We start from the raw sequence: 21,016 nt of genomic DNA on the forward strand, positions 1-21,016 counted from the left end.
TATATTCGACCTTTTTCCTGATCCTGCTCTTTCTTGCTGCTTCCCTGTTTTGAGCTAAACGTCTCAGTGTCTAAAAAAAGAGAGCAAATCATGAGATTCCACATTAGATTTTAATTGTTTCTGAATAAATATTGATACGTTACGAAGATATTTAAATCCAGGATTATATTGGTGTGTGCCCCCATGTGCATATATATAAACGTGGGTTTCTTTTCACGAATCATCACCTTGGCATCATGAACTTTTTCTGAACTCGAACCCGGCCCCCTTCTTCTCTGCATATTTTTAAGAAAGAATTAAGAGAAAAGTCTTTTTTTTTCTAAAATAAAGAAACAGTAAAAGAAGAAGGTATAAATTGTACTGACAAGAAATTTTTGGTCCGCATTTTACATATTTTTAATTGATAATGTTGAAAATATTTATATAATTTCATTATTATTATGATGTGGAGAAAACGAGATTTAAAAAAAAAAACATAATTAATCATAAATGGCAAAATCTTTGGAAGATCTTTTGATTTTTTTTACCAAGTATACGAAGTTTGTAATTATTAGAGAATATTTATATGGGCATTTTCGGAGTTGTGATGCTGATATGTACACTGTTTCTTGAAAAAATAATAATACGCTGACAGGCAAAGTGGCCCAAAAAATATTCACTATATTCAGTCCCATAGCCAGCCATTAAATTTCCTTGGATTTGGTTGCTCTATTACCTATGAAGATTAAAGCAAAAGTAGCGTGAAAACAGAAAGGAAACTCCAGTTCTTGGGATAGATGACAGAGAAAACTCATTAAAAAAATCAGAAAATCCATACGTTATCAGAAGTTTCAGAACAAAAGTTTTGATATAAATGATCTGCTGTTTTTTTGTGATTTTCGGATAGATTTATTATAAGTATATTATTATTTGTCTTATTAATATGGAAGATGGCCGCAATTCATGAGTTCTTGCTGCTATTGTGAGGTTAAGAAGAAGAATTAAAGATTGAGAGACAGAAAACATAAGCACCTTATCTGGGGTTTGTTTTGCAGCTGCAATAGCTTGTGAGATTTCCGTTTCGGGACTACCACTTCCACTAGCCATCTCCACTTGTTGTATCCGCTGTAGCGGCGGTTGCAACGGATGAAGGTGGCGGTGATTGTAGTCAAAGGCCGCCGCCGCCGCCGCCGCCACGGTCTGGTGGTCCGGTGATGCTTTCCTGCTGATGGGAGACTCGCTCTCAGTCTCCAATCTGGTGGAGGAAAGTGTGTTCAGTGGTGATCGGCCAGAATCAGTACTCTCCTCTCCAGATTTTGAGCTTCCCTGCAGCATTGTAAAAAGATGAATCACCAGAAGAGAACACGTCAAATAATATTGTTTGGAAACCACTTTTTTGCAAGCATTTTAAAAGATAAATTTTATGCATCCCTCCCCCGGAGCTTCATGCAAAAAGAGAGAGTGATCCTAACAGATAAAAGCTTCAAATGGTCAAAATATGAAGCAGATTAATTGTAAAGGGATGAAAGTACTCTTTGCTGGAATCTGATAGGCCAAGAAGGGAACATCTCCAGGGTTGCTGCAGGCTTGACTGTAGAATATAAAGCTGCAGAAAAATCACGCAAAAACAAATTCTTTAAGAATCGTTCAGCAGATCAATTACATGCTTTAATTTGCATTTCATAAAAAGGGGAGGAACGTAATCTCCCTTTATACTCTCGCAGCAGTTACGGAGTCAGTAAAATTATGAAAACTGATCAAGTTTCCTTCCTTATTCGAAATCTTACGCCATTCGAACCTTTGCTCAAAAATGATTTCTCTATCAAAAATGGCAAGTTCCCCGCCCCACCCAGACTTATTAAAAAACACACACACACACACACACAAACACACCAGTTAAACTGTGTGAGAGAGAGAGGGTATACTTTGTTTGATTTCATTATTATTGTCGAGCTTAACTCCTTGCAGTCCTATTGCTTCTTCCAGTTCTCCAAAATCAAAATCAGATACCTCGTGATTTCTTTTTGTCATAAAAAGAGATAAAAACAAAAACCCGTGTCAGAAGTATGAAACACCGCACGAATCATGAATCTGGAAAAAGAATAAGTAAATAGAATTCTGATCATGCGATTCGATTACATGAAGCTTGTGTTGGAATGATGAAGCATGTGAGGAACCCCGAATGGGATTTGATGATGATGGTGTGAAGCTCCCGAGTCTGATAAAGTAGATGAAGATTCTCCCACTCTATTACTCGCCATGCAAACTTAATTATTTTCACAGCTTCACATCATCTTCAGGCTTTAAAGAAAACTGCAACTCAACTTCTGTCCAAAGATTATCACAGGGAGAACGAATAAACTATGGCTTCTTTTTTCTTCTTTTTTTTGAAAAATCCCCTTGTCTCCAAAACCCAACTGGCAATCCAACACTTTTGAGATGAACAACTTGGATCAATCTTTCTTTTCAGTAGCCATCAAATGAGAAGAGAAGGGTCGATCCGTTTCTCTATCTCTATCCGGTTGGCAAGAATTTGATATTTTAAGGGGTCCTGTCTAGCTTTCTTTTCTCTCCGCCTCTGCCAAGAAATTAAATCAAACCGCGATTACTCTGTATAGTATTAGCTAGATTTAGTAGCATCAGAAATGAGAAATTCATCCTATGGTACAGAAAATCTTGTCCTTGTAATTTTGTAAACTTGTCTTAGCTCCGAGGCCCTCAGTCTTTGTGGGGTTTTTATTAATGGAAATAAAAGATAAAATATTTTGTTCAAGGAAACAATATAATAACAAAATGATAATAAAAAAGGCACTAGATTCATGAATGACTCCTACTCCACTGTAGGTGACCGACTCTGCTTTTTAATTGGCCTTTCTATGGGTTTATTCAAAATTTTCGAAGTATACTGAATGAAGTTAGCAAAATAATCTTGATCAAATATTTCAAAATTTCTGCGATCAGAAACATTTCTGTTCTGACTCTCTAGTTGAATAATCAAATCAATTGAATCGTTTTATAAGATAGACCGATCCTGATCATGAAAACATTGACGACAAGAGGTTTAACTACAATTTTTCCACTATATGTCGATTGAGCTGCAAATGGTCTGTATTTACTCATATCGAATATTTGGAAAAATGACGAAAAAATTAAAAAAATACTAAAACTGAAATTCGAAAAACATATAGTTGGACTCTCTATTGCTTACTGTAGAAGATTTAATGGCATTTATTTTATGTTTTAAGATAATGAGTTTACTTTTTGGAAATATTATTTTTGAGCACTTGACAAGATTTATTAATTAATTATGATTGCATTTAAGAAATTCCTTGCATCCTATCTTTAGATTAATAATAATCACCAACTTGGGCATATTATTAATCTAGGTTTTGAAATGGATTTATTTGGTATTATCGGCTTTTGTTGATGGGTCACCATCTATTCCGTGTCATCACACAATAAATTAATTTTAGATTCTTTTCCTTTAATTGGAAATTGATTTCCAAATTGATTTTAAATTCAAACTACTATTCTAGATAATATTTTAATACCATATATAATGCATTAGATTAAATGTTTCAAGTGGACATGTGTTCTTCTCATGTTAACTTGAAATAATTTAAAGTGAAGATGGTTACTCTCTAAAATTAAATATAAATTATGCCTACTTTATCATTAATGTATGAGGATATGGGATACTTTTTTTTTAATGTAATTAACTAAAATTTATAGTTGGCATTTTCCATACCTTACTTGAAAGCATCCATAAATTTGTTATTCCTCAAATATCAATAGTAAACTTGTAAGGCTTTGGGCCAAAGAAGGCGTGGAGTGATTATTAGTGTCATGAAGTAGCATGGACAATGAGCGGATCCTGGCAGACTTCTAAGTGGAGGGAACATGAATGAACCGATCTTACATCGGAGGGAGAAGGATTCTGAAACTGTTCAAGTATGTGAATGTGCAGTTGAGGAAGGCTTAAAATATTTGATATGTACTACTCATATCAAGAAGGTGCATGTTCTTTTCGGTAGCTCATCGCTTAAAAACTCTAAAGTCAAGCGTGATTGACTTGAGACAATTTTGGGATGGGTAACCGCATGAAAATTTTCTTTGGGTGCGTGTGAATAAGGACATAAACACGTTGGAAAGACTCGTCTTGGTACAGTGAGGACAGTCGTCGAATCTAAGACGGTACAAAACTCCGAAATAAGACCGTAAGGACATAAACACGCTGGAAAGACTCGTCTTGGTACAATGAGGACAGTCGTCGAATCTAAGACGGTACAAAACTCTTATGTAAGACCGAACGTTTGTCATTTTACCATAAATTATAGTTGATAATAATAATAATAATATAACTTAAATTTTTTAAATCACGTAACGACTCAAACGAATGACTTTGATTATAAAAACTTGATGTCTTTCATTGAAGAGATATATCATTAATATGGTCAATTTTTTTAATATCTATATATAGAGTAAATGTTAGGTTTCATCTGCCATTTTGGTCTGGGATAATATGTCCCCTACCACTTATTCTCCTTCCTGAATTTCAATTATTGGTTTCTGTAGTTTTTTTCTTTTTCTCGAATAAATTACTAAATGATAGGTTATTTTTTTTCTTATTTAAAGAATATTTTAATTTCTTGTTTTGCACATTTAAAATAAATACGTATTTTACATATTCGTTACAAAACAGATTCTTTAATTTCAGAGGACATATAATTTAATTGGATACATAATTTTTTTTTCTTTGAACAAAAATATATTCAAGTGAGAAGAAATTCATGCACAATTATTCGGGTTCGAAGAATATGCCTCCCAAATAATTGTGCGTAAAATTTCGTGTTACCCTTGAGATAATGCTTCGAGAGTATTGGAATTGTATCTAGAGTTAATATTTACTATCACATGTGCAGTGTATTGAAAAAAATGTATACCCTGAATCTATTGATAAATGTAAATTCTTAAATTATTGTCCTAAGAGTAGCATATAATTAAAATGATTGTGTATGACCGCACAAAAAATATAACACAAAAATTCTTATGAGATGGTCTCACGGGTCAATTTTGTGAGATGGAGCTCATATTTGGATCACAAATGAAAAAAATTTACCTTCTATTATATATATGGTAGGGTTGATCTGTCTCACGAAAAATATTCGTGAAACCGTCTCACAAAAGGCTTTATCAAAATATAAAACCAAAAGTCTAGCATTTATTTTGCTCCAAAAAACGGGGAGTGGATTAATTCTATGTATTATGTCAAATGTTTAAAGAATCTTTTCTTGATTTAAAACATCCATCCTCTACATCAACATGGTTCGAGGATTTGGGCCTGTAGAGAATTTTCCATGAGTCCATACTCGCATTATTTAATAATATAGTAATATACCCCATTTCCTCAACTTATCAAGGCACATATTTTTTTTCTATTTCCATGTACGAAAACTTCTTCTCAAACCTAGAGGCATGAAATCGAGCTTGGTGGAACTAAATCATGAAGTTCTAATCTGAAACAAGAAAAGAAATGAGCATGGAAATGAATGTGTCATTAGTTAGAGTTGCTGAGCCTGTGTAACCTGGATCCTTCTCCTTGAATTTCTCAGTCAAACCCTGAAAACGCAAATGCAGATGAATCAATGACATGTAGCAGTAAAGAGAGTGAGGCCCTTTTGGTTAATAAAGGGGTATAAATCTAATGACTGAGGGAGTAAATAGAGTGAGGCCCTTTTTCAGCTCTACCCTCCTCCGTCCACTGCCATAATCGTATCTGGAAATCAGAAGTTGGAGACCTGAGGGAGGTAAGGTAAATCCAATGCTATATAGTGCATCCCTCAATTCTGTAGCATCAATTTTCCCACTGCAATCCCTGTCAAATCTTTCAAAAATGGCCTACAAGAAATAAACTTTTTTTATACAACAAACATCAGAATGTTTTAATTAGGCGCATATAATATTTTAACAAACAGTTGTATCAATAGACAAAACTACGTACACCCACGAGTTGAGACATGCAACATTTCATCTTTCTTTTCATTTTCTTGCTAATAGTTCTCTAAGCTCACATCTTGAATTCCGACACTCTATAAAAATGATATTACAACATAATAAACGAAGTGTTGCTTCACTGGGAATATATTTTAACAATGCAAGTGGACAACACGAGTTAGGGCCCTCGTCATGAAGGTTGAATTGCATTTCAATTGTCGCAATCCGAGAATGGAAAATCTTGTTCCACATTATATGAGTACCGATCTTTGAATCTACGGACACCATTAATAATGTGTCTATATAATTATTACTATATTTTGAATATTTTATATCAAAATTAATTTATCTTATTATAATATGAAAGTTTGAAAAATTATATAAGATTAATAAAATAAAAAATTAAATGACAAAATTTGTATGCACAAAATATGCAAATTATAAAAAAAATACAAAATCTTTATTAAAAAATAAATATTTATATTAAAATATGATTGGAATTTTATAAATTCTATTCAAAACTCTCGAAAATTCATATAAATAAAAAGTAACAATTTTAAAATATCAAAAAATATTTTTAAAAAAATTGTGGAATATCATAATTGGTTTAAGAAAAAATGGCAAATCATATTTTTAAATCATTAACAAATTTTTTAAAATCCAAACACTTTTTTAAGTATATTATATATTTACTAGGTAAGGGGCACCTCAAAAATTGAGGTGTCTTACTCAGGTTTATAGTTAAATATATGAGCATTTATATTTGTCTCTAGACAAACTAATCATGTGTTCATATTTGTGTAGGTCTTATTTAATAATTTAATTTTAAAAGTCATAAGTATTTTGATTATTGTAATTTTTTATTTTCTTTTATATCCATAGTCATACGATTAGTATTTCGAGTTTNGAAAAAATAATTCAATTTTCTAATTTCGATCGCTCGTTTTCGCTTCGGCCTCCTCGAACTTACCCGTCGATTTATCAGCATCTGATTCGGAGGACGTCGCTGTGATGTTTGAGGAGGCATCTTTCGTCGTCGGATCCGAATCCAGATTCAAGAGGTTTATAGGGTTTTCGATTTTGATAGCAGTTGCTGCCGCCGCCGCCATAGCAGGTGCGTATGCGGAGTTTTTCTGTGTATATGTTAGAGCGTGAAGTAAGCTNGGCAGTTTCTCTGACCCAAGGTCGAGCATAAAACTTCCCGTCTCGAGGTTACGAGTTTGTCTATTGGTGACATGAGGGGGAGCTATGCCCAAGTTCAAATCTAGATCATAGGCTTTTCCAGCTAAGAGAAATCAAGGACAGCATGTGAATCAAAACAAGAAATTTTTCAAAGGTCTAAAGCGAAGAGTTGGACAATATTTCGAGCGTGTAGGATTAAAAATGAATTACGTTACTCAACGTGGTTACCTCCATTGTTCGTCTCGGAGTTCATCTCCTCATTGTATGTGCGCGGCTCAAAATTGGTGACTGCTTCCCTTCCATTACACATGATAGCAGCCTTGTCATATGCCCTAATCAACATCAACAGATGCAGATCAAACCAGCATCCTCAGACAAATTTAGACATGAAGAAGGCTTTACTAAGTGATGTTTCTTGAACATTCACCTTGCAGCCTCTATCTCACTGTCAAACAATCCAAGATAGATATACCTTCAATGCAACATACCAAAAACGATGAATATCACACCATTTCTTGTATATCATTATGATTAATAACATATCAATCTTTTTATAAGTAGTCTCAGTTTTTGTGATGCCGTTTTACTTCTTGCCTAGAAACTGCCCCATCCGTGCTTCCCATCGTCCACATTTGTGCAATGTAACTCCCCGATACTTTGAGCTCCCTCTGGAGACTCGACTATGAGTACAGATGTTCGAATACATCAAGAATCTAAGTTGAGCTCAAATTATGGTGGTTGATAACCTGTGTGCCACCTTGTGCTTCTTAAATAAACTAATGACCTCAAGTAGAGCATTTGCTCAATATCACTCGATAACATGAACCTTAATCGAATAAGAACTTCAATTCAAGGAAAAAATAATTCAATTTTCTAATTTCGACCGCTCGTTTTCGCTTCGGCCTCCTCGAACTTACCCGTCGATTTATCAGCATCTGATTCGGAGGACGTCGCTGTGATGTTAGAGGAGGCATCTTTTGTCGTCGGATCCGAATCCAGATTCAAGAGGTTTCTAGGGTTTTCGATTTTGATAGCAGTTGTCGCCGCCGCCGCCGCCGCCATAGCAGGTGCGTATGCGGAGTTTTTCTGTGTATATGTTAGAGCGTGAAGTAAGCTGAATGAAGCCTAAAGTCGACAGAAATGGCAGATGAATTCCTCACGGTTGCGAGTAGATCGATTTTGGCCTTGATGCTGAGCTCAGGAAATAATAAACAAGTGAAGAGAATGTTAGAAAGAAGGAAAGGAAAGAAGAGGAGAAAGATACTGACCTGTTCTTTTTCAACCGGGCCCACAGGTTTCTTTATTTTGTTTGTTGCGGTGGAGGGCCCAGAACAACACACGTAAAATTTTTGTGACTGGGAACGGAACAAAAACAGGCCCATTTTAACTTTTTGGTGCTTTCATATATGTAGATATAAGAATGAATCCAATTTAAAATCTCAGCACTACGTGAGGCATGGTCCATCGTCACGGTCGCGGAGAATGTTCTACTTTCATTGACATTCACAGGACGGTCAAAATGATCGTCGTAGAGTTCTTTTACAATAAAAATAGAAATAATTATATAATTCGAAAAAAAATTAATTGAAAAAAATTGCAGAAAACATTCCGCAACGACAGCGGCTGCGAAATCGCTGTTCCATTCCGCGACGACCGCAAAATCGCTAAAATTCAAAAAAAATGAGGTGTTATAGTCACACAACCGATTTAACTAGAACTTTATCGCGGCTCCGTTCAGCGACGCGAACCATGTGAGTTGATGATTATGTACAAAACAAATCACATTCTTGAAGAATGGAAGTACTAACCATTCACATATAAGCTCACAACCATAGCACAGGGATTCTTCGTTCAGGGATTAAACAATTTAAAACTCGTGAACTGTCCTACAATATGCTGGAAAAAAAAACTATTTACATAGAAAAGACCAACTTTTTTCTTTCTGACACTAACAAAGGTACTCACCCGCCATTGGCCAAGGCAACTCCATACTTCAGTAAACTCTTTTGGTCCTAAATATTTCACGGGAATAATTGTCAATACTCAATCGTTAATGCCACCAGATTTCGTGAACCAAAAGAAACGTTGTAAAACAAAATCAATCACACCCGCTCAGAAAGATTAGAGATTTTGTAATGTTAGAGACAAGGAAAATGCCGAAGCAGATTGAACCCAAAATTAGATTTGAAAATTATTCCAAAACGGGAAAACTGACCGATTCTAAAAGAAGATTCTCCACGATTCCTGAACAGAAAGATGAGAAAACGTAAAGTCGTAAGACTAAACTTTTGGTAATTCCAAGAGAGAGCTTGTTGGAGCTCCATTTCTTCAACATAAACATGGGTTGTTGCGGATTGGCTGCGGTAGGAGCAGATGGGGAGTACGATCGATTACCGCCGTACGAAACCATTTCAATTTACTCTGAGCTTTCAGATAACAGGAACGACGAAGCAGACAAGTTGATATACATTCCCGAACCAATTCGCTACCGAGTTATTCGAAGTTTTAATTCGATAAATCATTTACGTTCGTTAAAATAAATTAAATTTATAAATCGCACAACAGTTCAATCACCACGTTTCGATTGATCTACCCAGTAAGAACAACCATTGCACTTAACAATCTCTCGCCTAATAATTGCATTCAATCAATGAGAATCGAAATCACAACCTTGGCTTCGATACCAATGGTTAGGATCAAGCGCTCATCACCAAGCCAAAAACTATAGTTGGTAATAATATTGCAACTCAAAATTTTTAAATTGCACAACAGCTCAATCACCACGTTTAGATTGCTCTACTCAGCTGAAACAATTATGACAAAATATATTTTAACATGTACTAAAATTTAAATTTTTTTTTATTTATTTTAATAATTAGTTAACCATTTGATTTAAGCTCCATTATTGTCATCTATGGGCTAGAAACTTTTAAATAAATTAGTCAATTTTTGTGTGAACTTCAACCCAATAAAATATTAATTATTTCGGGTTGGGACGAAGATCCTATCGGATAGATATTATATGTCTAATCCTTCTCCCTCTCCCGACATTGATCAGGATGAAAAACATCTTGAAAACTCGGGTCGCGAAAAGTCGCACCAGGATATTTTGAGGGCGAGAACAAGGTAGTATTGGGTAGGATTGCGGGGGGATTTTGCTAGTTTGAATAGCTTTTCAAGAAGAAACTTTATGTTTCATGGAAAAAATTAGCTATATTTTCTTTATGTGAAGTTGATGTTTCATTCTCCAACTACCATGTACATCCATGCATATGGAAATAACACCTAGATATATAAGTTTTTGTTTTTTAAAAAAATCACGTTTCAAATACAATGTCGACATTTTTTAAAAATGATGTCTAGTTTAATTTTTCATTTCGAGGGAAAAAAAATTTACAAAACCAAAATCAAGAGGTCAATATGTGTTACTTTCGAAGAATGAAACTATTAGTAAAATGTCTCAGACCAATTAAATATGTATAGTTTTTTTTTTCTTTTTCTTTTTCTTTTTCTTTTTTATTTTATATAGAAAACAAGTATAGTTTCAAGTAGCGTGGAATTGGTCCCCTGGAATCAAGCAAGTTGTTCGAAACCGTTCTCTACAAGTTTTAACTTCATTTCCTCATTAAAAAACACATAAAAATATCATTTCCAGCTAAAGTTGACTTCTTGCACCTCAAGAAACAATACTCCAACAAAAACATTATTGAGTTCGATTTCCCTCCTATAAATAATCCTTACAAGAACAGAACTGATACATTGTGAAGTAGAAGATCAAGTGTGACAAAAGACAAAGATGGAGTCAAGTAAAAACAGGATGAAAGACACCAAAATGGAGTTACATTTAGCCATCATCATCATACGCTTTTCACGTTAAACGTAGGATCACATTTGACTGAAATTTCAATGGGTATGATGACTTTTGGTGAATTTTTGTTTAAAAATGCAATATTGCATAAATATGTTTGGCACTGATGTGTTTTGGGTTTTGAAATGTGCAGATGTTGCAAGAAGAAGTGTTCATGATAACCTAATCACAATAGCAATCAAATTCCTAAATTTCTTAGTTGCCAAATGGTTTCAGTTTCGCTATCTTCCCCCACTGAAAACTGTATCATCATTTATGTCAATAGTGTTTTGGGTGGTCTTGACTCGATCAGTCTCGTATCTACAACCTTGATTCCAGAGAACATCTACATTACCTAATACTCAGAACACGAGTTCTTACAGAGCCATTGTGTTCAAGCAATTCGGTTAACATCCACTGTCTACAGACCTGAAAAATAAAACTCCATGACACACCAATACCCAAACCAGAGGAGCATACAGATAGGAAGTGAAAAATTGTTCTATTTTTTATCCTGAAAGGAATATTGGTCTTTTTATTTAATAGAACTCTGAATATGTAATCTAGAAAACATTGTCGAATTTAATAATCCAATGCCATTCTATATATGATATCCAAGGTCAATAACATTGAAACAGAAGTTGAAAATAACAGCAAATAAGTTCCGTGAAAAAGATAAAAATGATTTAGTGATGGTCAGAAATTCAAATGTAAACTTCGTATCATTGCATCATATAAATTAGATAGCTCCAAAAAATTGTTTAGAGTAGAAAAATAAACATAGCAGATGAAATCAAACCCGAATAATGGCCTAGCTAATCCAGCTCTTAGTCAAAGATAGACAATTCTATCTCTGTGGATATATCCTTTCTCCCTCCCTAAACTGCAACAGAAGCAATAAATTCAAATTCAATATAAAATTTCAACATGGAACCAGTACACCTACAGGCTGCAAACAGAATAAGTAGATGGACTGCAAGAAGTTTAATATTTCATAAATAAAATCCGATTGATAGTGCAGGGCAGGAAGAAACTGTAACTTGTTACTAGAGTTGATACTTAATAGAGATAAATTGTTGACGATTGATCACCATTGACAGGAGAGGCTATAGTAAGATTGGTATCTATGGAAGAAGTAGCTGCGAGAGACGACAACTATACAGCAAGGAACATTTTGCGGTTACATATTACATAAAAAAAACTTTGTTTGTCATACACACACGGCAATAAGACCAGGCCATTAAGTAACTAGCCATTAAGTAACTACTCATGGCCTGTATTAAGTGGGAAAACATGATCTTAAAGGTGGAGAAAAAACAGGCACCTAACTTTGTTAGATGCTAGATTTTCCGGTTAATGTTCCTCTTACAAGAACAGAATGGATAAGTAAGTTGATTCTGGGGAAGCGACAATGAGTAGCAATCACCATTGATCTTTCTTTTAACAGCATGTATATCTCTGCATTACAGAAACACAGAAATAATTGAACAAAGATATTAAAAACATGACAAATATAAATACAAGCATCTTACATGTGCTGCATCAGATGAAATGCCAAGAAAAGCTCAACCATATGTTAAACCCCTTGCTTGACTGCAGTCTGCAGCACAAACAGCAAGAATGCATGATTCAACTGTAGCAGCAATTCCCCATGTACAATCAAGCGCTCCTTGGTCTAGCTTTTATTTTTTTGATCAAGTATTCCTCCAAATGGGGACCAATATCCACTATTCTGGTGTTTGGATTCATATCCACCTTCACAATATTATTTAGAATTTCCTCCAAATCTTCCCTGTCTTCTGCCTCATAAATCCTAGGTAAAAGTTTGTTCCATGTGTCAACATGCGGACTTTTCCCATGCCTTAAGAATTCACATAACACTTCACAAGCATCATCAATTTTACCAATATTGCTAAAACCTTTAATTAGCGAATGAACAACTGAACAATGGGGAAGAAGCCCCTTTGAAATCATCACCTTTAAATAGCTCTTTGCCTCGTCATGCATTCCCTGATTGCATAAACCCCCAACTATTGTTTGGTATGACACCAAATTCGGTAAGCACCCATTTGAAGGCATGTCATCAAGAACCTTACAAGCATCAGCGCCACGACCTACTCTACAAAACCCCAAAATTACCGTGTTGTAATGAACAATATCAGGATTGCATCCTTTCACTTTCATCCTACAAAGAAGCTTGTAAGCCTCCTTGAGCATTGTCTTCCTACACAAGCTATTCAATAGAGTGGTATAGCTCAATGTATCCGGAACAAACCCCTTATTCAACATATCTTCTAGCAAATCAACAGCCTTATTCACCTGACTCTTCCTACACAAAGCTTGCATTAAAATCCTATATGACTCCACATTAGGAACAACATCCCTCTTGAACATTTGATTCAACAGAGAGTAAGCTATGCTTAAATCACCATTCAAACAGAAAGCCCGCATTAAGATATTGTAAGATTCCGTGTTAGGAGCGACATCATACTTGTGGGCAGATCTAAAGAGGTCAAATGCAGGGCGAATGAAGTTCAGTTGAGTAACAAGGATTTCGAGGATACGATTTAGGTGCTTCGGAGAAGGCTTGATATTGAACTCAAGAATAGTATAGAATGTTTTGAGAGCTTTCTCTGGCATTTTTGCATCACCATAGATTTGAATGATGCGAGTAAAGAGAGAAGAAGAGATGGCGTATTGTTGAGACTTAAGACTGGATAGTACAGATTGCATGAGGGAGAAGTGGTGAGAGCGACCAAGTTTCAGGATAAGGGTGTGGAAGGTGCCGTATGAGTGCCGAAAACCAGGTTTCCGTGAAGCTAAATCAAAGATTTCTTTGGCGAGGAGTGGATCAGATTGGGAGGCAATCAACTTTTGGATTCGAAGTGGCGAGCCAATTGAAAGTTCTTGGTTCTCCTTCAATTCATGGACATCTTCTCCACATGTGTCATGACGTTGTAGTTGTTTACGGTGATTAACGGATAGAAAGCGGTACGAGAAGGAGAAACCGCGAGCTTTTGAAACCAGTGTAGGACGAAGAGAGATCAAGTTCATTTTCCCAAAAACAACAAAGAAAAGATAAGTTTGACAATTTACGGAAGTAGCCTGAATAGGGATTTTTTCGCCTCGATTCCTAAATCCGATAACAATCTCTTCTGTACATAGGGAAACAAGAATCCCTAAAAGCAAGCTTTGCTCATTCAAAAAATAATTAAAAAGGCAAGCTTTGCTATACTCTCCGAAATCATCAATTCAACAGGCAACCTCTCAAACAGATAAAGATGATAATCATGCTAATAACCCACATACGGACAAGAATTTGGCCGGAAAAAACTCCGGTTAGGCATAAAAATAAAAACCCATAAAATTAATAGGTTTTTCGGATAAAAGAACAACTAAGAATCACTGTAAAATTAGACCGGCAGCCACCACCACGTCCGAAAGTTTGATGGTAAAGCTCCGTCTATTGCCACTTACCCGTTGCGACCACACCACAGGCCTCTCTCCTTCCGACCAACAAAGTACCGACCACCGAATTTCTTAAAATCACGGCGACTGATAAAATTGAAAGGATTTAAATCGTATAAAAAAGTATTTTGGTATGTAAATTATTGGTTAATTTATCATTTGATATATCGAACAAATGGTTTAATTATACTCGACTATATCGTCGAATTTTAATCTTAACCAAATTATTTTAAGTCTAATTATTTATATTAAATTCAATCGAATATATATTTTATTTTTAAATATTATTTCATTGAAATAACTATTTTTTATATTTAAATTAAAATATGTTTATAAATATGTCAAAAATTATATTATATTTGAGTACGTAATTTATCTATGGGTAAATTTGTGAAAAATTCATAAGCACGTCTTTGATTTAAAATTCAGTACATTACCATAATTTTTTAATATTTAGTTCCTGACAATGATATAATTTTAGTTTTTAAGTCCCTACAAACCAAAAGTTACAATTTTACCCTTTTATTATTTAAAAAAATATAATTTTATTCACAAAAATTACACATGTCTTCTTCATTTAAAATATAATTTAAAAATAAATTTTATTTCTCAATTATCATGGAATAAGAGTAAATATTTATTTTGACATACAAAGTACTTATTATGGGGTTTCGGATACTTGATTTCGCTATTTGAATACTCCAGATGTATAAGAAAATACTATATTTTCAAGTAATCACAACAAATTCGGTCATTGTTAATACATATGTACATTATATATTGTTCACTCATACATACGTAGTGGGCAAGCTTGGATTTGGTCGGAGGTAGGAAGTTTGGTCCAAATACATAACGTGGAATGTAAAAAGTTTTTCTTTGACAACGATTATAATTATGTTTTTACGATAATTTAATCTATACTGTAATACTTATNTGAAACGTAGTGACATGACTATAATTGATTGATATACAACTAAAAATATCATAATCTTGTAAATACATAACTGAAATTGTGATTTTACCAATATAACATAAATATATATATTGCCCTATGATATACTATACTATGATAGAATTATAGTGTACACATGTGTATACAACAAACACACACACACACATATTCATGTATGTGTGTGTGTATATATATATATATATGTGTGTGTGTGTGTGTGTGTATGTGTGTGTGTGTATGTATGTATATATATACATTTATATATATGTACGTATGTATGTATATATACATATATATGTATCAATTTAGGTTGCGCTTATATCGAAAGATTTGGATTTGCATAGATATTTAAAATTTCTAACTTCAAATCAATCCATCCATCCAATATATATAATGCGACCTAAAATTTTCCCGAGTCAACCGCGAATTTACTCTTCTCGACCTAACTCATTATTTTAATATTTTTTAGTTAATTTATTCTAATCACTATGATACTCCAGGCTAGGTCTTTTAGAGTGAGTTTGAATACAGAATTTTTAGCTTAAAAAACACTTAAATAAGTCCCATTTTTTTGTGTGTTTGTATTAGAAAAAATAAGAAGCGGTTTTAGCGTTTCTATAAATGTTAAAAAATGTTTTTTAAAAATAAATAGAAATACAAACAAAAAAAACCATAAATTCCGTCTTGTAAAAAGTTTTAAGTGTTTTTAAAACTTTTATAATCACACACTACATTTTTTAAGAAAAGATTTTATTTTTAAAAAAATTGCGAACACATTTTAACCAAACGAATTCTTATACAACTGTCAATTCTCGTTCGACCGACCGACACACATCAACATTCTTAATTAATAAATTAAAAAATATAAAGACAACTTTCCAAACGCTGTAAAGTTGTTAAACAATTTATGGACAAATCAGAGGAGCAAAAGTCCTGATTAGTCAACGTAAGAATTTGATTACTTATGTGTTAATCTCCATTATTATGGCTCAAAACCAAAATATACATTAATTATATCATTTTACTTTTAGGTACAACACCAACAACCAATGATCATTTATTAATTACTTCAAATAAATTATATATTCCTCGAAGAATAAATAAATATTATATATGGCTACGCTTAATTTGAAGATATGTAATTCCATATTTTTTGTGACAATTTAACTATAAATATTCTTAATTTCACTTGATATGTAAATTAGATGTTGGGTGCAATAATTATTTATGTTGGATAGAACAATCGAAACGTGATGTTTGAGCTGTTCTATAACTTAAAAGATTTGAGTTGCATAGTTACCAGCAGTTATATATAACTTTTGGTAAAACGACAAGCGCTCGGCCCTACAATTGATACTAAAGTCAAGGTTATGAGTTCGATTATCGTTGATTATAAGGAATGAAATTATTGGGAGGTAAATTGTTGAGTGCAATAATTGTACATGTTGGGTAGAACAATCGAAATGTGGTGCTTGAAATGTTGTACGGTTTAAGAGATTTGAGGTGAACTGTTATCACTAGTTATATCTTTTGATAAAGCGTCGTGCGCTCGGTACTATATTTGGTGATACGTAAATTAATTGGTATGGATTATCATGAATGTATAATGCCGAAGATTTAATTAGTAATGTTTTGGATTTATAGCTATATAAGAAGTGGTTATATTCTTGGTTTTCTTTCATGTATTTTCAACTTCGTGGATGCACGATTGTTATTAAAAATCACCCTCCCATCGTGCAAGCCACAAGCACATTCGTCATACTTAATTATTAGCATTAGTATATATAGCCATAAAATGAACTTCAAATCCATCAGTCTTGTTCAAACCTCGCTCTAAGAGTTATACCAACATTTTTAAATTTTTAAAAAATGTCGAAGGGTGTCGGAAAATTCACATTAGCCGCTGTCTTTATAATTCTCTTCGCGGCCTTGTGTGGGCGAAGCAATGGTGACGGTCTTCAGGTAGGGTTCTACCGAGGAAAATGCCGGTTCACTGATGTGGAGACCGCCGTAGCAGCTGTCATTTCTGCTTCGTATCGCAGAGATCCCACCATTACCGCTGCTCTCCTCCGCATGCAGTTTCACGATTGCTTTGTCAATGTAAGATGAAGATAAATAGATAATAATACCAATAAAGTATGCATGATCTATTGAAACATAATGCAAGTAAATTAGTATACAATAATTATACATTTAAGTCAGTTGCATGCATATTGTCTATCTCTTCTTCTTCTTTGTTTATAATCTTTATAAAGTATTTAAGTCATTTTAAATTAGTTAAATCACACTTAATTAATTTTGTGTATGTATTCTTTCTACATATAATCAGTAATCTAATGAATATAATTACATATATATGTATGTCTCTAACGGGTATAGATATATATCTTATAATAAACAAGCTACACATTCATTGAAAATATTTGTTTGATTGAAGGGGTGTGATGCATCAATTCTCCTGGATGGAAGCAACAGCGAGAAAACAGCTATCCCAAATCTAAGCGTCCGAGGGTACGAAATTATCGAATCGGCCAAACGCGTGCTGGAGAAAATCTGTCCTGGAGTCGTTTCATGCGCTGATATAATTGTCATGGCTACAAGAGATGCTGTTTCCATGGTAACTATAAACAAATCTTTCTGGCTAGCATTTGAGTTTCGGCCCCCGGCCAAAACACATGGGATCGATCGATCCATATCTTCTCGATTTCTCTCTCTCTCTCTCTCTCTCTCTCTCTCTCTCTCTCTCTCTCTCTCTCTCTCTCTCTCTCTCTCTCTCTCTCTCTCTCACTATACGAAATAATCTATATCTATGTTTAAAACTTTAACTAGTATGCATACTGCATGCATTAATAAATAGGATACATAACAAAGCTGCCTTATTTGGTCCCTTATGTATATATGGCTATTATACATTATATTGTGTGCATGCACATGCAGAGCGGAGGAGGGCGATACACTGTGCAGACGGGGAGGAAAGATGGGACAGTATCTCTTGCTAGTAATGTGAATCTCCCGCCCCCTTCAGTATCGGTCTCTGATTCAATCAAAGCCTTTGCAGCTAAAGGACTTAACGCCAACGATATGGTTTATCTTATTGGTATGTCCACTATGATCAAGAACTTGGATTTCTAATCTGAATTCATCCAAATATATATAATTCTTAAACAAACTATACGATTACTTAGACTAGGCTATTCTCAAAATGTTGACGTTTTTGGATCTATATATGAACTATAAACGCATGCAGGTGGTCACACCGTTGGAGTTGCTCACTGCTCGCTCTTCATGGACCGTCTCTACAATTTCAACAACACCGGAAAACCTGATCCAACAATGAATCCAACACTACTCGCCACATTGAGAGCGCGATGCCCACGAAACGCTACCGTTGATAACACCGCAAATCTTGATCAGAACCCTTTGAGTTCACTCACAGTCGACAACTCCTACTTCAAACAAATACTCATGAGAAGAGGGGTTCTCCAAATCGATCAAGACTTGGCTCTGGACCCGCTGTCGAGTCCCACAGTCAACACCATTGCTAAAGGGAGCGGTTTCTCTGCAGGTTTTGCCCGAGCCATGATGAAGTTAGGCGCGGTTCAAGTGCTCACTGGTAAACAAGGAGAGATTAGGCGCGTTTGCAACGCCACGCTCAGTTCCTGATTCAAAGAAGAGATATATGACAAAATTAAGACTTATAAAGTTACCGTGTGTGTGAATTTGAGATTATGCAGAGGAAAGTCTGCATCAAATTTTACTTAATTTTTTTCCTTCTGTTTTTCTGATTTCTGTGTGAGTTGAAATACGTGCAGAGTTTGTTCTGTATGGAGTTGTAAGAGAACCGCAACAAATACGAGGATTTTCTGTCTGGGAAACAGTTTCTAATTAAATCTTATTGCAAAGTTGTGACTTATGAGTTCTTTAGAATTTAGCTGCTAAAGATCATATCCAAGAATAATACTTTGTTAAAAAAAAAAACACGATCGAGTATCAATTTCACGTTCACAGATCGAATTAACACTGCAAAATTTAATTTTAAAAAAGTGTATTGGAGTACCTTTTTAAAAATTTTATATTTAATACCACTACGAAATTAAAAATATCCATTTACTAATTCTTTTCAAAAGATTGAGATGTAGAAATTACTATAAGTTTCAAACATTACGTTAACATTTAGATGTTTGTTAACTATAAATATATAGCATAAATTTTTTGAAACAAGTTGGTATTAGTTAATATATTTTGTTTTGCTCTTATTTGTGTCATCAATGAAAAATATTACTTTTTATGTTAAGAGTATTACTTTTTATTATGAATATCGGTAGGATTGGTCCGTCTCACATATTAAGATTCGTGAGATGATCTCAAATGAAACTCACTCTACAATTTTATATGATAAATATCGATTCAAATCATGAAAAAATAATGATAATTATATATCAAATCTACCGTACCCACATGGTTTGTTTTGAAATGGTAAAAAAAAAAAAAAAAAAAGTGACGCAGGCCAATCAAATCACCCGAGGATCTTGTGATGACCATAGTTTCCAAAAGTCTAATAAGTCAAAATAAATTACATACAGAGTACCGAACTTTTCTCATGTGCATCGATGTCGTTTGACTTTTCAATAAAATTGTACGTTCACGTACAACTTTTGATGCGTCTCATCGTAAGCCAACAGCTTGTTACCAACACATACGATTTTTACCCAACTGGAATATATTTTTATATTTTAATTATTATTATATATTATTATTGTTTCACACCTCTTACCTCACGCCTCCGTTTTGCTCTCCCACACACAAATCGACACTCTTCTGTGATGGAACAACTCGGCGGCGGTGGTGGAGGTCGCGGTAGCATCGCCAACCGTATCCTCAACCACCACCGTAGCCCTCCATCCCCATCGGACAGGCTTTTGGGAATGTTTCAGCCACAGTCCTCGTCAGCCGCGCCTCCTCTCGAACTGTCAGAACATGATATTTTCAGCTCTCCTTCTGGAAGCTCTTCACCATCGAACGTCGACCCGAACCCTATCCCTAGTCCCACCCAGACCGCTCCAAACCGCAACAAAAGTCACGGTATCTTAGCAGCTCTAAACGACAACATCGGTACGAAAGTCGGATCCGGTTCCGTATCCGGCGGCCGACCCGTGTTCAACCACAAGGTGTCCGCTTCCGTGTCGCTGTCCTCATCGTCTTCCACTTCACCCGCGGCGTCATTCTCGTCCAGGATAATGATTCCGAAAAGGCCTCCTCTCCCTCATGTGGATAGGATGCGTCTTCTTCACCAATCGGCACCTGTTAACGTGCCTGTGATCCCTGAAGCAATGCGGAGGAGGGCGATGGAGATTGATGAAATCTTGTCGGAAAAGGATGAGGAGGAGGAAAGTGGGGTGATACTGCCCCCGCACGAGGTGGTGGCGGCGCGGGATTCTCCCATGTTGTCCTTTTCTGTGCTCGAGGGGGCTGGGAGGACATTGAAAGGGAGGGATCTCAGGCAGGTGCGCAATGCCATTTGGAGAAAGACTGGTTTCATCGATTAATTGATTCATCTGTTTTATTCTTTATTTAGCTACAGTGTATTGTGTCCG

At 35.0% G+C, this 21,016-nt stretch overlaps 4 protein-coding genes and 2 long non-coding RNA genes across 11 annotated transcripts in view; 2 read left to right on the forward strand and 4 right to left on the reverse strand.

The window, feature by feature from the left end:
- LOC140971982 (transcription factor TGA9-like) overlaps positions 1–2,718 on the reverse strand; it is a 2,849-nt gene extending 131 nt beyond the window's left edge. The window contains exons 1-6 of the mRNA XM_073434455.1: positions 2,119–2,718; positions 1,905–1,999; positions 1,512–1,585; positions 1,012–1,305; positions 228–275; positions 11–70 (exon numbers count right to left, since the gene is read on the reverse strand). Coding sequence (XP_073290556.1) covers positions 11–70; positions 228–275; positions 1,012–1,305; positions 1,512–1,585; positions 1,905–1,999; positions 2,119–2,240 — 693 coding nt within the window. The 5' untranslated portion in view covers positions 2,241–2,718. The remainder of the gene's footprint in view (positions 1–10; positions 71–227; positions 276–1,011; positions 1,306–1,511; positions 1,586–1,904; positions 2,000–2,118) is intronic.
- Positions 2,719–5,478: 2,760 nt separating this feature from the next.
- LOC140971983 (probable calcium-binding protein CML48) lies at positions 5,479–9,765 on the reverse strand. Its single transcript, XM_073434456.1, has 5 exons — positions 9,749–9,765; positions 9,371–9,513; positions 9,121–9,167; positions 5,717–5,877; positions 5,479–5,635 (listed from the first exon to the last, which is right to left on the reverse strand). Exons 1-5 carry the CDS (start codon positions 9,763–9,765, stop codon positions 5,491–5,493), a joined length of 513 nt encoding a protein of 170 aa, XP_073290557.1. The 3' UTR covers positions 5,479–5,490.
- LOC140972686 (uncharacterized) lies at positions 7,167–7,830 on the reverse strand. The gene is made up of 3 exons (XR_012174519.1): positions 7,743–7,830; positions 7,583–7,627; positions 7,167–7,487 (listed from the first exon to the last, which is right to left on the reverse strand). It is a non-coding gene; the product is annotated as an uncharacterized lncRNA (long non-coding RNA).
- A 753-nt stretch (positions 9,766–10,518) lies between the features above and the next one.
- Positions 10,519–11,347, forward strand: LOC140973169 (uncharacterized). The gene is made up of 2 exons (XR_012174584.1): positions 10,519–11,065; positions 11,157–11,347. It is a non-coding gene; the product is annotated as an uncharacterized lncRNA (long non-coding RNA).
- On the reverse strand, positions 11,135–14,592 carry LOC140973168 (uncharacterized). 6 transcript variants are annotated; one of them, XM_073435767.1, is made up of 3 exons: positions 12,535–14,591; positions 11,802–12,460; positions 11,135–11,431 (listed from the first exon to the last, which is right to left on the reverse strand). In XM_073435767.1, the coding sequence occupies exon 1, from the start codon at positions 14,054–14,056 to the stop codon at positions 12,662–12,664; it is 1,395 nt and encodes a 464-aa protein (XP_073291868.1). In that variant the 5' UTR covers positions 14,057–14,591; the 3' UTR covers positions 11,135–11,431; positions 11,802–12,460; positions 12,535–12,661. The 6 variants fall into 6 exon arrangements, with proteins under 6 accessions (XP_073291868.1, XP_073291871.1, XP_073291873.1 ...); XM_073435772.1 differs by lacking the exon at positions 11,135–11,431 and having other exon boundaries at positions 11,442–11,885; positions 12,372–12,460; positions 12,573–14,592; XM_073435771.1 differs by lacking the exon at positions 11,135–11,431 and having other exon boundaries at positions 11,443–11,885; positions 12,372–12,460.
- Positions 14,593–17,279: 2,687 nt separating this feature from the next.
- Positions 17,280–19,281, forward strand: LOC140972100 (peroxidase 60-like). The gene is made up of 4 exons (XM_073434569.1): positions 17,280–17,522; positions 17,860–18,039; positions 18,360–18,519; positions 18,670–19,281. Exons 1-4 carry the CDS (start codon positions 17,292–17,294, stop codon positions 19,083–19,085), a joined length of 987 nt encoding a protein of 328 aa, XP_073290670.1. The 5' UTR covers positions 17,280–17,291; the 3' UTR covers positions 19,086–19,281.
- Positions 19,282–21,016: the final 1,735 nt, after the last annotated feature.

The sequence above is a fragment of the Primulina huaijiensis genome, chromosome 3 (genome assembly GCF_012295235.1).
Source record: "Primulina huaijiensis isolate GDHJ02 chromosome 3, ASM1229523v2, whole genome shotgun sequence".
Classification (NCBI taxonomy): domain Eukaryota; kingdom Viridiplantae; phylum Streptophyta; class Magnoliopsida; order Lamiales; family Gesneriaceae; genus Primulina; species Primulina huaijiensis.

Bases quoted from the DNA above. Each gene is read 5' to 3' on its own strand.
- LOC140971983 (XM_073434456.1), bottom strand. The intron at 9,168-9,370 runs GTCAGTTTTCCC...TGAAATATTTAG, and splicing joins AGAATCTTCTTTTAGAATCG to GACCAAAAGAGTTTACTGAA. The intron at 5,636-5,716 runs AAAGGGCCTCAC...CTCTCTTTACTG, and splicing joins CGGAGGAGGGTAGAGCTGAA to CTACATGTCATTGATTCATC.
- LOC140972100 (XM_073434569.1), top strand. From the start codon at position 17,292: ATGTCGAAGGGTGTCGGAAAATTCACATTAGCCGCTGTCTTTATAATT. The intron at 17,523-17,859 runs GTAAGATGAAGA...GTTTGATTGAAG, and splicing joins TTCACGATTGCTTTGTCAAT to GGGTGTGATGCATCAATTCT. The intron at 18,040-18,359 runs GTAACTATAAAC...ATGCACATGCAG, and splicing joins CAAGAGATGCTGTTTCCATG to AGCGGAGGAGGGCGATACAC.
- LOC140973168 (XM_073435767.1), bottom strand. From the start codon at position 14,056: ATGAACTTGATCTCTCTTCGTCCTACACTGGTTTCAAAAGCTCGCGGT.